This window comes from Homalodisca vitripennis, chromosome 4 (genome assembly GCF_021130785.1).
Source record: "Homalodisca vitripennis isolate AUS2020 chromosome 4, UT_GWSS_2.1, whole genome shotgun sequence".
Taxonomy (NCBI): Eukaryota; Metazoa; Arthropoda; class Insecta; order Hemiptera; family Cicadellidae; genus Homalodisca; species Homalodisca vitripennis.
In genome coordinates, this window is record NC_060210.1 from 62,942,378 (window position 1) to 62,958,903 (window position 16,526).

The following is a 16,526-nucleotide window of genomic DNA, read 5'->3' on the forward strand; positions in this document are numbered from 1 at the left end:
CAATGAGGGAAAATGTTATCAAGTGATTCTTTTACAATTAAGCTCTAGTGCGGAGGGCACCATCTTGTTGAAAAGTAACACAAGGCTCAAATTTTTCAGGTTGAGGGTATGCATAGTTTTCTAGCATGTCTAGATAAATGTTACCGTTAATTGTTTATTTACTGAAAACACTCGTATGATTCATAGCTTCATTACCATATACAGTTTTTACCTTATTATAAACCTCAACCAGAGTTTTGCTCTTCCAAATGAGATAACGAATGATGCAGCGTATTTCAAACTTGGTAAGAGATTGGATTGACATTTTTCATGAAACGTATTGTCATATCAACAGTTCTCAACTTACTGACTTCGAACAGGTTTTGTTACACAGCAGTGGCCTAACCATGAGAGGTTCAGTACAGTTACTTTCTGAATATGTCTCGTTTATATACTTATTTAGTTTTGGTCTAACTCCCATCGCCACTGATACCCAAGGTGGTATCTGGCCTCGTCAAAGATCTGCTTCCACTTTGTCTAATCTTCTTTATAGATCTTCATCTTGTTCATGTCAATAAGCATTTCTTATAGCCACTGACTGTTATAATACATGAAATTAATGGTACCTTATCATGATTTCAATATTGTTTTGCCATATACATTCACATTTTTTAGGACAAATGTCTCATCCTCATCATCAGTTGTTTAACCCTTTGACCGCCGTGAGCCACTATAGTGGCTCGAGATTTACGGTACCTTGACCGCCATGGGCCACTATAGTGGCTCGCCGTATGCGGTACCTTCAGCGCCGCGGGCCACTATAGTGGCTCTGTGAACTTTACGCCTTTGTCCTTATAGTTTAAACATAATTATATATAAAATATATTTATATCAACTTTGAATTGTATTGCTCTGCTTCATTTCAACTATAAAATATTGATATTTACTTGTTTCTATAGTAACAAGTGTATCTTCATCCTACAGCGGAATTTTTGAAATTTTTTTAATTTTACTTAAATTACATTATTTATGCAATTTCTGTGGAATATATTTGTAACTTTTAGTATATATTCAAAACAATACGTACTTTTAGGTTAAAAAATGTTATTTGAGCCCAAGTTACTTATTCAGTGTGTTTTTGGACCTCAAACTTAATTTTTTTTTTTTTTTTCTTTTAATTACGACAGGCATACATACTACTAAACAAATATAAAAAAAATAATAAAGCTGTAATTTATTACATCAACCGAAAGTACATCTCTTCCCCTCAAAAACAAAACCAAAACTAAAAGGCTAGCTCAAAATTTACGAAAGTTATGTAATATATGTGACTATGCAAAAATGGGTGATTTTGCCGTGGCGGTATTCGATCCGTGTGGTGCTCAAACGTCTGGCGGTCTAGCGAACGACGGCGCGCGGGAGTGGTGGCGCACTAAGGGTGAAAAATGCTGATACATGAAAGTTAAAACGAAACACAACATTTAATGTGGAAAAAATGAATATATTCAGCAAATACAAACATGGGAGGTCAGCAGCACACACATAAGGCATGTTATATACATCCTTGAATTGATTATAACATTTATAAATTCAATCATCAAGAATTCAATTTATGCCCTGTTAGAACAATGTTTTCTCAGTGTAATATTATTCACACCTACCATATATGACATTTGTGTTTATGGACCCACAAAAATGATGTATTTAACGGATACCTTGAAAGTCCAATAAAAGCCAGTTACCAGTTATTTTTAATTTGGAACCCACTGAATCGGTTAAAAAATATCTTTTTTTTTAATTAATGATGTTTTTGGTTGTTATATCTATGAAACAATATTTTTTATTATTACTGTTTATAATAAAAATGTATAGGCAGGTAAATTCTTAAAGATGATTTCTACGAATAAAAAAATAAGTATTAAATTTAAAAAATTTTTAACCATTTTATAGTAGCTTAGGTTTTATAGTAAGTGCAGGAATTTGAAAAATTTGTTTAGGTTGAAACTGTTATAAACAATGAAATTATTTTAATTTTATATTTGAGATAAATAAAAATATTTACGACAAAGACTATGATAGATACCATTCCATGTATAAACTGTACAACTATGAATAAAGCTTGATTGAGCTAATTATATATTTATTATTTTATTTTATATATTTTTATACCAAATAAGTTTGTGCAAAATCCCAAACTGTTCATTGAGAGTTTTGAATTTATGCTATTAACTTGGCATGTGTGCCAAAGGATAGCTTCATAAGTGGATACTGTATTCTTGGTGAGGGATTATGGCATTAATTAGTTGTTGGCTACTACTAAAAAGTATTATTTTTACTCACGTATTGCGTTATCTAGTGGAATTTTTCTTTTCGTTATCTAAGTTTTATTTATTCTGATAATGCTGCTGTGCAAATCCTAGCTTTCTGTAGTGGTGATATCTAGTGCCAATGTCTAAACACATAATATATAATGTGCAAACTCGTCTAATACTGTATTCTTGGTGAGGGATTATGGCATTTATTAGTTGTTGGCTACTACTAAAAAGTATTATTTTTACTCACGTATTGCGTTATCTAGTGGAATTTTTCTTTTTGTTATCTAAGTTTTATTTATTCTGATAATGCTGCTGTGCAAATCCTAGCTTTCTGTAGTGGTGATATCTAGTGCCAATGTCTAAACACATAATATATAATGTGCAAATTCGTCTAATGGTTAAATGTATGATTTGTAAAATAAACTTCATGAGACATCATTGCACTGTTTTGGATTTTAGCATATTTAAATGGTTATATTTGGAGTGAATATTTCTTAAGTCTTTAAAATATTGACTTTGTTGTATCAATTGTTGTTTTTTCTCTACAGAATAGTACAGCCAACAACCTGCTGAGCCGAGCTTGGTGGTTCCGGCTATTCCGCTACTTTGAGGGCAATGTCGGAGGCCCTCTGCCCCGCCTTCATGACTGGCCTCTGCCGTGGCCCCGCCGTTTCCTCGCCAAGCACCCTAACCGTGACAGTTAGTACCCCCCTGCCCTACGCCCTCGCCAGTCTGCCAAAACCACATCTTGTGTTTGTTGCTTTTTAAATTCAGATAAGCAAAGAAGCCGTTGTTTGTACCAGACGTGCAGTAGAGGATGAGCTCTCCTCCCGTTGTAACCAGAGAGACCACAGAACAGGTTCTCGTAGCGCACTTCACACCACTGTCAAATAGTATTTGTTAACACAATGTACGGGGGCAAATCATAGAATATACAAACTTTCTGTTTTACAAGTTTTATTTTAGAGTAGAATGTTATTTTAACATTTGGACCAGGAACACGCTAGATTTACAGTTATGATTTTATAATGTCCAAAGATTTCAAATTTTATATAAGTTTGGGGGTTTTAATTTTTTATCATCAAACATGATTTTCTTTTTACGGCAGACAAGAGACAAGATTTAATAGAAAAATGGATTAAAATTATTTATTCAAGTATCAATATATTTATTATTTTCTAACATAATCATCACTAGGGAGTTTTACTATTATTTAACACGTGTTTAAACATTCATTGAAGAATCATTTTTTACATTGATATCATGTCACAGTAGGTTTGTAAAACACATGTGCTAACAACCAGCTTCGCTTAAGTCTACACCAACTTTGATGTACGTAATAACGATATTTATACAGAAATTAGTATGTATATAATTAACGTTGAAGTAATAGTGCCGTAGTTAGAAATGTGATAATGCATACCAATATTCAAAGCCAATCAACCTTGCACAATAAGTAGGACCTTTCTATGATTCTAAACTCACTGCGATTGTTCTGTAGCATTTTTGAATCAAGAACCTTTAAGACTGAACTGTGATCATTTAGTGATTGGTGGAGAGAACTCATTAGGATTGTAGGCCCTTCTTTCCATATAAGCCGTTGCTAGATTGAGGAACTATAATTATTTTACTTTTGAACAAAACAGTGTATTACGTTAGCACCTCCTGGAGTTCTTTTTTTAATTTACAGTACAGTTGTTCTATAAAAGTAGATTTTCATGTGATCCTAAATTAATAATATGTAACCGTCTATAGAGTTTACAGGAAATAAACATACTCGTACAAAATACTATAGGTAAAGAAATAGCTGAATTAGCCTTGGACCAGGGCATTTATAGCATATAGTTTTATTGTACAGTCATAGTGTGTACTTACCTGAACATTCACATGATAGGATTTTGGTACGACTCAGGCCCTAACTTAGCTGTATTGTATATAACCTGCTTCCAGAGTATCATTAGCTTAGCGTAAATAGTGTTGTCTTCCGTTAGTCACTTTCCGACCCCATCTATTTGCTAGGTGTAAATACATATGTACATTCTGTATAGATTGTAATTGTTTATTCTTGATAGGTTACAACAAAGTGTCTTGTTTCATTGTTAGATCAAGTTTCATTCTATAACTTGTTGTTGGTTCTATTTTGCTCACTGGACAAGTAAGTTGCAACCTCTTGTTTGTCAATATCTGGACAATAACCCTTCAACATTGAGTTCTGTGGTCATCTGTACTCGTCATTTCCAAATTTCTAGCCCTCATAATGAAAAATATATATTTATGTACATATTAGAAACATAAGATTATTGATTTATTTTTTAACATAAACAAATGAAAACCTACCTAAGATATACCTAATATTGATATAGCCATTAGTGTATCATGATATTTTGACATTCAATATATCGCTAGTACAGTGGGCAACTTAGAACGTAATGCCTCTCAACCATTTACTTGCTAGACTGTCCTCGGGTAATGGAAACAGAGTTATTTAGTGCTAAGTAATTTAGTTAAGTCGCCAATTAAACTGCAGAAGCTCTATTTTCTTAAAGTACAAATGTGTAAAGTCGATGTTAAACCTGAATATATATGATAGTGATCATGCAACTTCGCCAACACAGGTGAAACCTGTGAAGTTAAATCATCTGGTGTAGTTTGATTTTATTTAGTGGTGTTCTAGTTATATAAGCTTTTCAACCGAAATTATGGAACAAGTGATGATTACCTGTGAAAATATTAAACAGGTTTTTAAAATTAATTTTCAATTATAAATTATCTACCACATCAAATTTGTAAGTTAAACAATACCATTTTTTGGATTTTACGTGATATATTTACAACCAATGTTAGTATTACACAAAACTTCAATAAAATCTTGTTTTAGACCTAACACTTGAGTTTTATTAGTCTTTGTCTTTTTTAATGTCTTTAACAAAAATATGTTATTTTCATCATGATATTGTTTGTTTTAATCGAGTTAAGTATTTAGGGTAAACATTTATTTTTAAAATTTATGTTCCAATTTTATTGTGTTCATAAAGTATATTAATTTATACCTAATTTGTAATAAGTTTGAGAAATCTAACCTAACTTTTTGAAACTTTTTGCTTTCAATATTGTTATGGAGTAAGAAGCCTGCCTGCATCATGGTATGACATCATAATTTTAATTCAACTTTAGGCCCAATAACTGCAGTTAATTTCATTACAATTTAAACTGTTTGGGAAAATACAATTTGAATTTTTACATAATTGAATGTGCACTTTGTAATTGTATTTTAAACTTTCTTATGTATAATTATTGTTTAAACTATAATAATTTCTTATGTTTGAAACCATGAAGTTACGGACAGATTATATTATTTGTTAAGAAAATAAGTTTAATACCTTGTAATTACAGGCAGTGTTAAATCAATCTTAAATAACTTTAATAATTGAATGTACAATGTTACAGGAGAATTAAGTTAAATAGGTTGCATGGTCACACTTGCTCTGTACGCTTCTCAGATGAAATAGTTTAATGTTGATTTATAGTTTAGTTAGTTGTATGTTGTAATCGTAAGCTTGTATCACACATCTGAAAGTTGCAAGTTATCAGTCAGTTTTGACCTGCTCGCGAGTAAAATCAGTTTGAGTAGCAGAGACATGTAACTTTATCCTTTATTTCGTTTTACATATATAAATATTTTCAGCTTTCATTATGTATATAATGCTAGAAACATAATTCGGATGCATTGATTGAGATCAGTAAGATTCTATACCACAGTAATGTTCTTTCACCATTGTACTGTATTGGCTCTTAATTTTATTATACTCTTCGTAGAAATGTATTTATTCGTATGGTTATTAAATGAGAAATATAAACAAAACGAACTATTTATACAAACTTATACATGTATTATTATACACATTTTTTAACAGTGTTATTTGTTTAGGCATGAGGTGATTGCAAAAAATTTTTATTTGATTCTACATTGCAAATGTTTTAAACTTTTTGATTCGTATGTTTTGCTGTAAGTGTTTTACAAGTAATTTATTTGACATTTGTTAGTTCTTTAATTTATGTGCACATTTAAAAACATACTAATAGTTCATTTATATGTACATTTATATAAGGCAAATACCTTATTTTGTATTGAACAGTTGACAGAAGACTGGTGTCACATACATTCAGGCAACACTAATGGAAGTTAGTAACCAAAAATATTGAGATATTCGGATAAGAAGATAATTTAGTCATTAGGTCTAGTTCACTGTGCGTTAGGAAGCCTGTAACTGAGGAGACAACTCCTTCGGAGAACTTGTTGTGTAGGGACTTTGGAAGCCGAGCATAATACCTTTAAGGTCTAAAAGTAATGCGGGTTTTCTCAGCTTCTTATTGTGTTAGAGAAATTAATAATGTAAAATGAACTGAAGGCATTTGTCACACACATTCTTATTTTATTTCATCCTTAAACATCAACCCACATAGTGCTATAATACAATAATTACTATCGTATCATTATTGTTATGCCACAATAAACCACAAACTTCAAAATTTGTGAATTATGTATGTGCTACGTAAAGACTATTTATTCACACATAATATAATATGGGTTTAAAAACATATTTATAAAATAAATATTTTCTTCACAGCATTTCATTTTGTTTTAAAACAAATATCCATCTTGTTTACATTGTTACATGATGGAAAATGGCTTTTTGATAATTTTTAATACAACTACCAAGTCAAAAAACAATATTTACCCTATTTAGCTGTTGAAATTCTAATTATCATTATGGAAACTATTAACATGAAAGAAGAAGATATCATTTTTCCATCTATTTGCAAGATAAAATACTGAGTTTTTAAATCATTGAAATTGCTAAGAATGAGAAAAGGCAGTTTTCTTAAGTTTTATTTGTTGGATGTCAGCGCTAAAAAGGTTAAACCATATTTCCTGTTATCTTACATATTTAGTTGTTTCATTTCATTGCCTGTTTGAGTTGGATAAATTATATTATGTTATCTGAAGCATATTTTATTAGTTTTTAATAAATTAAATTTAAATATATGCTTACATGCTATAATATAAAAATTTTCCAGGATAAATACATTTGCTGCGAAGAGTATAATATGTCATTATTTATCTTCATTGATGATTGAAGATTCATGGTTCAGAGATAATGTATTGAAATAAATATTTGAGTGTAGAGTTTTAAATTGCTATTTTCTTAAATGAAAAGTGATTAATTGGATATTTTCTGTGTAGGGAATATAGTTTTATTATAAAAATAAAACTGTTTTAACCATTCTAAATTCAGTGAATTTTAGTCAGTATTAATTGTCAAAAAATGTCAATTCTAGTTTTATGAATGATTTTAATCACTGTTGCATGACGTTTAATAATTAAATTTTTAGTTTTTATTGGAATATGACTAGTTTTCATCCATAGTATTACAATCTGTGTAAATTTTTCCCTTTTATATTGTTCCTAGTAATCCATCCATTGTTGTAGATTTTGTGGTACCTGACTAATGAAATTGTAAAAGTGATTAAATCTGCAAAAAATAATGATTTTCCTAACTGTAGCTCTAATTTGTAATGATGTACTACTACTATTATATTTTGTCATTAATTCAGTTGTGGCAAACAGTAGATGTTGGTTAATACAAGCACAAATGTTATGTCTGTTTTGTTCACAGTGCTCGAACCAAACCAATACTTTGTCGACTCTGACAACGAACTCTTGGTTTTGTAAATATTTAATATAGTTTGTGTTTATATTGTTTTAAGGTGCGTTCGCTTCAACTGTTGAGATGTGGACTCAGTGTTAATATCATTGAAATGTGCCTATATTTTTTTATCGATTGAATCTCTTGTCACTTTTGTTTTTGGACATTATGTTATGCTTCATAGAGTACTATGTGTATACTTTAATTTTAACGAATAAGGCTGATAATTAATGTGAATATAGATAACTGTTAGCAGTTTCACTTGTTTAATATTTATTTTTTCTTGTAAGTACGAGATACAATATTTGTTGTTACTTGCGGACATGTAGCGGCAGGTTCGCCTGGAAATGTGATTGAAGCTGGTTCCAACGTTTCCTTCTGGAGATGTTGTTTTTGTAATGTGATATTAAAGTTTTTTATGTCTTAAGTGTTTAAGTGTTTAATTTACCTCTTTTATCAGTATAGATATTATATTTTTGCATTGTTAATGTAGACTCTAGAATTTGCTTCAGGGTCTCACTTAGGTTAATAGCTAAGTCAACAGAACATGCCAGTACCAGGTTAAGCAGTCAATTGTAGTACTTAAATTCACCATCAGATCTTACTGCAAAAATCTTTTCTAATGATAATTAAATGTTATTAAAGTTTTTTTTATAACAATAATTTGTATATCACAAATTTTTGTGATTTTGTTAGTTGGTTTTGATTGAGCCAAATGATAAATAAATAAATAAAAATGCCTTTATTGCAAGCGTTTCTCAGTATAACAACTGCTTTACAGAACAACTCTTGTCATATCTTACACTATTTACAATAATGGAAAATAAAAATAAAAACTAAAACCTATAGACTAAAGAAAACACCCAAACAAGACAAATAAATTACTGTACAATCATTTTTCTTAATTTACTTTTAAAAACAGTAATAGAAGTCAGTTTAAGGTTCTGGGGGAGGTCATTGTACAACTTTGGGCCAAAGTAAGAAAAGCTCCTCCTCCCAAACTCATGCTTGACTCTGGGAAAGTGAAGCAGGTCACCATGGCGGACACTGCGTTGAGAGACCTCCTCCCGAAATTGGAGCTTCTCGATCAGGTACCGCGGCTCACCCAGCGCAAGCACCTTGTGGATCATGCCACATATCAGGATCCTGCATACATTTTCCATGGGGGACAAACTGACAGCATCTCGGAAGGGTGACACATGATCAAAGCGCCTCAAATTGAAAATGAATCGAACTGCAGAGTTTTGCAGTCTTTGAATCCGATCTATGTCTCCCCTAGAGATACTGTTGCCGTATGCAGGATAGCAGTAATAAAATACAGATAGAACAAGAGAACTCATAAGCCGGAGCTTAGCGGATTCTGGCAGCAGACTTCTAAATCTGTACAGACCCCTCAACCTACCAAGGGCACGCTGGATAGCATGAGTGACATGATCAGAAAAGGTGAGCTCACTGTCAAGCACAACTCCGAGAGTCTTGACTGACTCTGAGACAGACAGGCTCTCCCCACTGAGCCTTACTCTCACTCCTCTCTGTCCAAGGGCCTGCACCAGATTGTGTGGGGCAAGATGAAGGACAATGCACTTACCTATATTGAGTTTAAGGCCATTGTTAACCGACCAAGTGTTGATGTTCACTAGGTCGGAATTTATTTTCTCAATAGCCTCATCAATGGAGCCAGGCTCGTATGACAAGCGCAACTGACAATCATCTGCGTACAGGTGAGCTGCACAGCTTTGAACACAACTGGGGAAGTCAGACGTATATAAGTTGAACAATATAGGTCCAAGACAACTTCCTTGAGGAACACCTCACCTTTTGACAAGTGAAGTTGACGTCCCACTTCCCATCTTTGTAACCTGACTTCTGTCTCCTAGGTATGATTTTACCCACTCGATTGATTTTTTGTCAAAGCCATAAAAATGCATCTTAGCGTACAAAAGTTGATGGTTAAGGGAATCACACCATCCCGGGTGAGGTCCCGCCTGCTAACACAAGTGTTAGCTTCGACGAATTCAACGTCGAAGTTATTGCACATGAGCTCCAACTGAAGGTTGAAGTCATGTAGAGCTTTATAGCCAATGTCAACGTCGAATTAGTACACTGTCCAAGAAAATTTTAGAATTATGAAAATTGGTTTTGACAGGGTACAGCAGATCCGCCATGCTGTGGAGGGCATCCCGCTTAACATGCCCTCCGTTGTACCCAGGACCCCCCTGATACCCTTTCCTCAAGTTGTTGGCACCAACATGAATATAAATTACAGATAAACTTAAACCTACATAATTTAACAATCTATTCTTAATATCTACTATTTTCCCCCCAGGACAGCACTCAAGATAGGCCCCTTTAAAAACTACTAGCGTGTCTCAAATGTGAGTCACCTATCAACAAAACATTTTTAAAACTGCAGTCCTGACGGTCTGCTGAGGGTGTGGGGGTGACAGCATGAGGCAACGGAAGACTAGAGAGGCTGGTAGGTTGGTCGATGCTGTAGCGGGCTGATGCGGTGCTCTGATGAGCCACCGTCAATGTAGCAGGGGGAGGAGGGCAGCTAGCCTCAGCCAAGGTCATCTCGGCCAGCAGGCTGTCGTCTGCTGAGGTCCGCCGCTGTCTCGCACGTGACTCCGCCTGTCTCAACTCCGTCCGAAGAGCCCTCATGTCGGCCTCCAGTACCTCAATACTTGTCACCAGACACTGGCGCTCCACTGTCAGTACGGCAATTTTTTCGCGGCTCTCTACAAGCAGCATGTCATTGTCTGTTAACACGCCGGTTCACTGCCTCTTGTAATAGAGCATTGTCTTCTCTACACTTGACTAGCTGAGCATTAAGTTTGTTTATGTCTGCGTCATATTGTTCCTCTAGCTCACCACACGCCATAGACTTATCCTTATAACTATTATTTAAGTCCATGCAACAATGTTCCATAGACGCTAGATTGCTAGTTATGGATTCAACCTCATTTTTTAGTTCACTATTCTCCTTTGATAAGTCATTTAATTTGCTCATCAGGCAACTAATATGAGGAACTAATTGTTTAATTGCACCTTCACCAAACGTAGCCATAACAGATTTTAGTTCGTTATATAAGATAGATGCAAGATCAATAACATCTTGGTCAATAAAAAATAGACCGTCAATAACATTCAGCAGTTCACTTGATCTCGTTACTGGAGGCATTTTAGTCAAACTATTAAATAATAAATAACAATAATAAGTTAATGAAGGATAAAATACTACGACTACGAAACTAATAACTAAATATAAAAACGAGTCAACAATTACGAGCCATACAACAACAATAACAACAAAGGATAACAACAGTTTATTAAAAAAACTATTAAATAAATAAGTAGGTTTCTGCTATACAACAGAGATATATTGTCATTTTGTTGCGCCGTATCTCCGATTTCCGGAGTTGGCAGTACAGCACTGTGTTGCAGTAGTGTAGTTAAAATTGAAGGCGCTGCGCTGTGCCGGTCGTTACGGAGTGTCTGCAAGCCGAGTGCCGTGGCGGGGCGGGGCGGTGATTAGTGGGACAGTTGTCGCTGCACAGTTGGTAGCGCAGGTGAATCAGTGCCGGTGCGCACTGGTTTGCGAATGCTGTTCACTCGTTATCAATGTACGCTTACAATCAGCTCGCCTTGTTGGTTAGTCACGTTATCTCCAACATATACTACTTACAGTTAATTAATGTCTGTAATGGCTTCGTAAAATGTTCCGTCGCACTGTGAACGTTGTACTAAGAGTCAGTAGACCCGCACAAAATGCCTATGTTGGGCCAATTTAAATATTAAATTGAGATCGAAATAAACTTCAACCTAATTCTGCAGATCAGGCCTGTCAACGATGATACCAGTAAATTGGCCTAGTCTAAAATATTTTTGTTTGTCTGTGTCTGTTTGTCCATATGTGCACATTGTCTTGAGAATGGTGAAACATACAACAGAGATTTAGCATCAGTTTGTTTCTACAGAAGGGTAAAGGCCATTTCATATGGGAGGGATTTTGGTGATTAAGGGTGGGTTTACATTAACATGTAGAAGTAGCGTCACTAGCCGCGCCAGTTGGTAGTGTTGCGCCACTTTGGGTTTACACACATTTGAGTGGAAACCTAGCTCGCCACTGTAATGGCGTCAGTTTAGTTCTGGTATTGTTCTGTGACGAGTAAAAATGTCTGATTATGTAGAAAATATTCGGAGTGCGGTAGCAACATCGATTTCCGTGTTGGGTGAGGAGTTAGGTGATGAAGCAAACGAAATATTGTTGCGGTTACGACCTAGAAAACCTAGGTCGTGTTGGACAAGAAAATGGATTAGTAGAAGGACAAACCTTGGTGCATCAAAACTTCTGGGAGAACTTACAACCGAAGATGTAGACAGCTTCAGAAACCACCTAAGAATGTCCGAGTTGAAGTTTGAAGAGCTGCTAAACCATGTTGCTCCTCGTATTCAGGAATTAAATACAAGGATGAGAATGGCTTTGCCTGCTAAAATACAGTTACAAATTACCTTGAGGTATTTGGCTACAGGTGACTCGTTCTCTTCTTTGCAGTACCTGTATCGTGTTCCAAAGTGCACAATTTCTAAGTTTGTACCTGAAGTGTGTGAAGCTATATTCGAGGCTCTAATTGAATACTTAAAAGTAAGTATTTAATAATACAATGTAAGGGGTAAAATTTAAACTAAATGAGGTTATTGAAACTGTACTTTATTTATTTTTATACAATACAAAAATCTACTGAAAAAGGAATATTTAAAAACGAAATAAACTCAAAACGTCATACATTTATAACATACTAAGGGCTTCACTTAAGATATCTTTTGCCTCAAGTTCAATTGAATCTTCTTGATTTGGAGACACCATGGAAGAGGATTTAGTTAAGGTGTCTTCCCATTGGTAGTGTGACATGGAATTATCGCGAGCAACGGTCATCCTCTAGTTCATGAGGCACGTTTGAATTTTTTGCATTACTGCCAAAGCATTTATCTCAGGAAGCTTTTTTAGCTGACTGGCAATAAACTGGCCGAACAATTCATACTCGCACATATCTTTTTTACGTTCAGGTGCAAGAACCTTATCTGAAATGTCCTTCAGTTGTTGTACTGCGTTTTGTATTTTTCCTAGGCGTTCACCAGCTACTTTTCTTGATATCGGTTTGGCGTAAGGAATTTGCTTAGAAGCACTTGAGAGCTTCTCACGTATAATACGACCAGTAGAAGTAGATGGAATAGATGAAGAAGGGATATCTTGAACATCTCCAAAGATAGTTTCTTTATCTTTGTCTGCATCATCTTGCTGAACTTGAGTGCTTGATTGATCCTGAAAATAAAACCTGCGATGTACCGTACAGACGAACTTTAAGTAACATTAGGTGAAGTAAAAAAAAAGTAGAATCTACTTCATCTATTATTGTTGTATTGTTCGAACAATAGACCAAGTAGATTCCGCTTTTTATTAACTCCATCCGATTGATATATAATATGTCAATAAATGCAAGTGTTTTTTTCATATTACCTACTCTTACTTTATAATACGATTGTGTAAGGCTATAATAATTAAATGCACGGTTATTTTTAGGGTCCTACTTCAGAAGAGGAATGGCAAGAAATTATGCAAGGATTTTCAAGTAGATGGAATTTTCCACGATGTTGCGGAAGCATCGATGGTAAACATGTCTCTATACGATGCCCAAGCAATTCTGGCTCTGACTTCTACTACTGCAAAGGTTCATTTAGTACAATACTTTTCGCAGTTGTTGATGACGCTTATTGCTTCACCTACATAGACATTGGAACAAACGGACGTGTATCAGATGGTGGAGTGTTGGCAAAAAGTGGATTTCAAGAAGCCATAGACAGCAAAAAATTAAAGTTACCAGATAATGCTTTGTTTGTTGCTGATGACGCATTTCCCTTAAGGGAGTACATTATGAAGCCATATAATACTCGATCTGGTCCTTTGACTATAAAACAAAAGGTTTTCAATTATCGTCTATCTAGGGCTCGACGCATAGTTGAAAATGCATTTGGAATTCTTGCATCCAGGTTTCGTATATATGAGAGGGCAATTCCACTAAGCCCAGACAAAGTAGACTCATTAGTGAAAGCAAGTGTAGCAATACTTAACTGGCTGCGAATAACAAGTCCTGGTGTGTATTTTTACAGGGGATGTGTTGATGAAGAAAACATAGACACGGGTGAAATAGTACCTTGCTCATGGCGTCGAGCAGTACAAAATGAAGGATTGGTTAGTGTGAAAGATAGATCACAACCTCGAAACCCAACAAAGGTAGCAAAGCAGGTTAGGGATAAACTCGCAGATTGGTTTACGGAGGAAGGGAGTGTTCCTTGGCAACTGCAGTTCGTAAATGATAAGGCTGTTTGAAAAACTCATAATGTTCTTATGTTAACAACTACTGTAATTTAATAAACAAAAATAAAAGTTTCATACAATTTTGATTATTTTTAGTTGCTTCATTGGTAGAAGTTTAGTTTAGCTACTTCTATAATTTTTTAACGTTTTTCACCAAAAATCTGTAAAATTTTTGTATGGTTTTAAATAAATTTGTATGAAAATTTATTTCCTTTAATAGTACTAATGAAATGTTGGCGTACATACCTGAGAAAGTCCTATTGATTGGCTCCCTCGAGATTTGACAACACCTCCAATGATTCGATCCATTGTTGAGAACCATCTCAGCGTCAAAACGTATACATCATCGAGACCTGCCCCTGAGACTTTGCTTTTATAGATCTTAGTCAGCTCGTTGCTGTATGTGTTGCGAAGAACGCGTATTTTATCTTTAGCCTTCTTGACTGTGAACTCTCGTTTCTCCATACCATGGACAATTTCTTCCCATGCGTTTTCTTTTGCATTTCTGTCTTTGTATTCGTCTACTTTATAGTCCCATAAGCAACGGTACAGCTCATACAACTCTAGAAATTTTTCAATTTCGGACAATTTCCATTTTTCTTCCCTTTTTCCTCTCTCTTCTTGCTTTCCTTTACGTTTCTTCACTAATACTTTCGGCCTATCTTCACTATTCTTCTCAACTCTTTCATTATATTCTTCCCCTAAGGTTCCTGCACTGTCATATTCTACGTAATCTGCCATAACTCAACAAAAACCACTACACTGCTCGAAATGTTTTTACTGAATTTTCCTTGAGTTACACAATACCTAGTGGCTTGAACTGGCACTCCAATGTGACTGGCGACCACGTGTAGTTGTTTACACGTTCCACTACAGGACCACTAATATATGTCGGAACAAATATTGATGGCGTCAGCTAGAATGATGCGCCATTTCACATCTCCACTAAAAGTGGTGCGCCATTTCAGGTTTACACGCTCCATTTTTCTTGCCACTTGACAGCCAGTAAAAGTGACGCCACTTTTACATGCTAATGTAAACCTAGCTTAAATCGAGTTCCATTTAAAATACATTTGAATACTTAAAGTGCCGGAGCATGATAAAAGTTTTTTCTAAAAATGCCATAGATTTCTCTCAAGATACGGTACTTCTGAAAAATGCCAAGTCTACCTCAGCGATTTTGTAACATTTTACTTAAACAGTCATAAAATAAAAACTATTTCAGATAGGCTCTTAATTTTTACAGATAACTTGTTTTATTAAAAACACATAAACCATGCATATACTGTTAATTTATCATATAAAAATCACAAATACTTACCAAAAAATTTTGAAAATATTTCCAGTTTTGTATCTAAAATAGCACTTGAAAAAAAAAATATTTTCCCAAAACCACTGATACTACTATGTACAACTAAAAATGTACACACACACCAAAAATCATTTTATTATTCACAAAACTGTAAAAATAGCAGTACTATTTATGTAACCTTACGTTTTCACTTTTTCTAGTAGCCCTAATAAACTAATTTAACTCTTGCGATTCCTAAACACAATATGTACTTGAAGTATTTTTTTATTTATATGAGAAATAGAATTTATTTATTATTTCACTATAAAACATAATATTAATTGAAAGATAAAATTTAACTAAATACAAACAAAATTTTTTATTGATATTTAAAGTTCTTTGTTTTTCAGAAAACTACATTTTTACTTTTTTGTTTTGTTGTACACTACATTTTAAACTAAACATCTATTTAATCTTACAAAATTGCTGTATTTATTTTCTTGTAATTTGGTTAATTCTGTTTCTTCGAATAGCAACAAATTTATAATACTTAAAAATAATTATCGTGGTAGAGTTTTTATGGATGTTGACAATAAAAGGGTTTAATCCCCTACTCTCCTCTGAGCTACTCAGACATGCTGTAGTTTGCTTGACCGCCAAATGTTTCAGCACCATACGATACAGTGACTGCCATGACAAAATCAGCCTAAACACATGCTCACTTATTAAATTGCATAATTATTGTAAATACTGAGCTAGCACCTTCATTTTTGTTTGTTAAAGAATGAGATCTATTTTTAATTAACGTAACAAATTTATTTGATTTAATTTCACATCTGTTTGAGACCAACATACTT

The 16,526-nt window shown here is 34.1% G+C and overlaps 2 protein-coding genes across 11 annotated transcripts in view; one reads left to right on the plus strand and one right to left on the minus strand.

The window, feature by feature from the left end:
- LOC124359391 (phosphatidylcholine:ceramide cholinephosphotransferase 1-like) overlaps positions 1 to 8,429 on the plus strand; it is a 216,470-nt gene extending 208,041 nt beyond the window's left edge. For all 10 annotated transcript variants that reach the window (XM_046812087.1, XM_046812094.1, XM_046812091.1 and 7 more), the window contains one exon: positions 2,843 to 8,429. In XM_046812087.1, the coding sequence (XP_046668043.1) occupies positions 2,843 to 2,998 (156 nt within the window). In that variant the 3' untranslated portion in view covers positions 2,999 to 8,429. The remainder of the gene's footprint in view (positions 1 to 2,842) is intronic.
- A 4,259-nt stretch (positions 8,430 to 12,688) lies between these two features.
- On the minus strand, positions 12,689 to 15,223 carry LOC124361048. Its single transcript, XM_046815084.1, has 2 exons — positions 14,625 to 15,223; positions 12,689 to 13,361 (listed from the first exon to the last, which is right to left on the minus strand). The coding sequence occupies exons 1-2, from the start codon at positions 15,117 to 15,119 to the stop codon at positions 12,942 to 12,944; spliced, it is 915 nt and encodes a 304-aa protein (XP_046671040.1). The 5' UTR covers positions 15,120 to 15,223; the 3' UTR covers positions 12,689 to 12,941.
- Between the last annotated feature and the right edge of the window lie 1,303 nt (positions 15,224 to 16,526).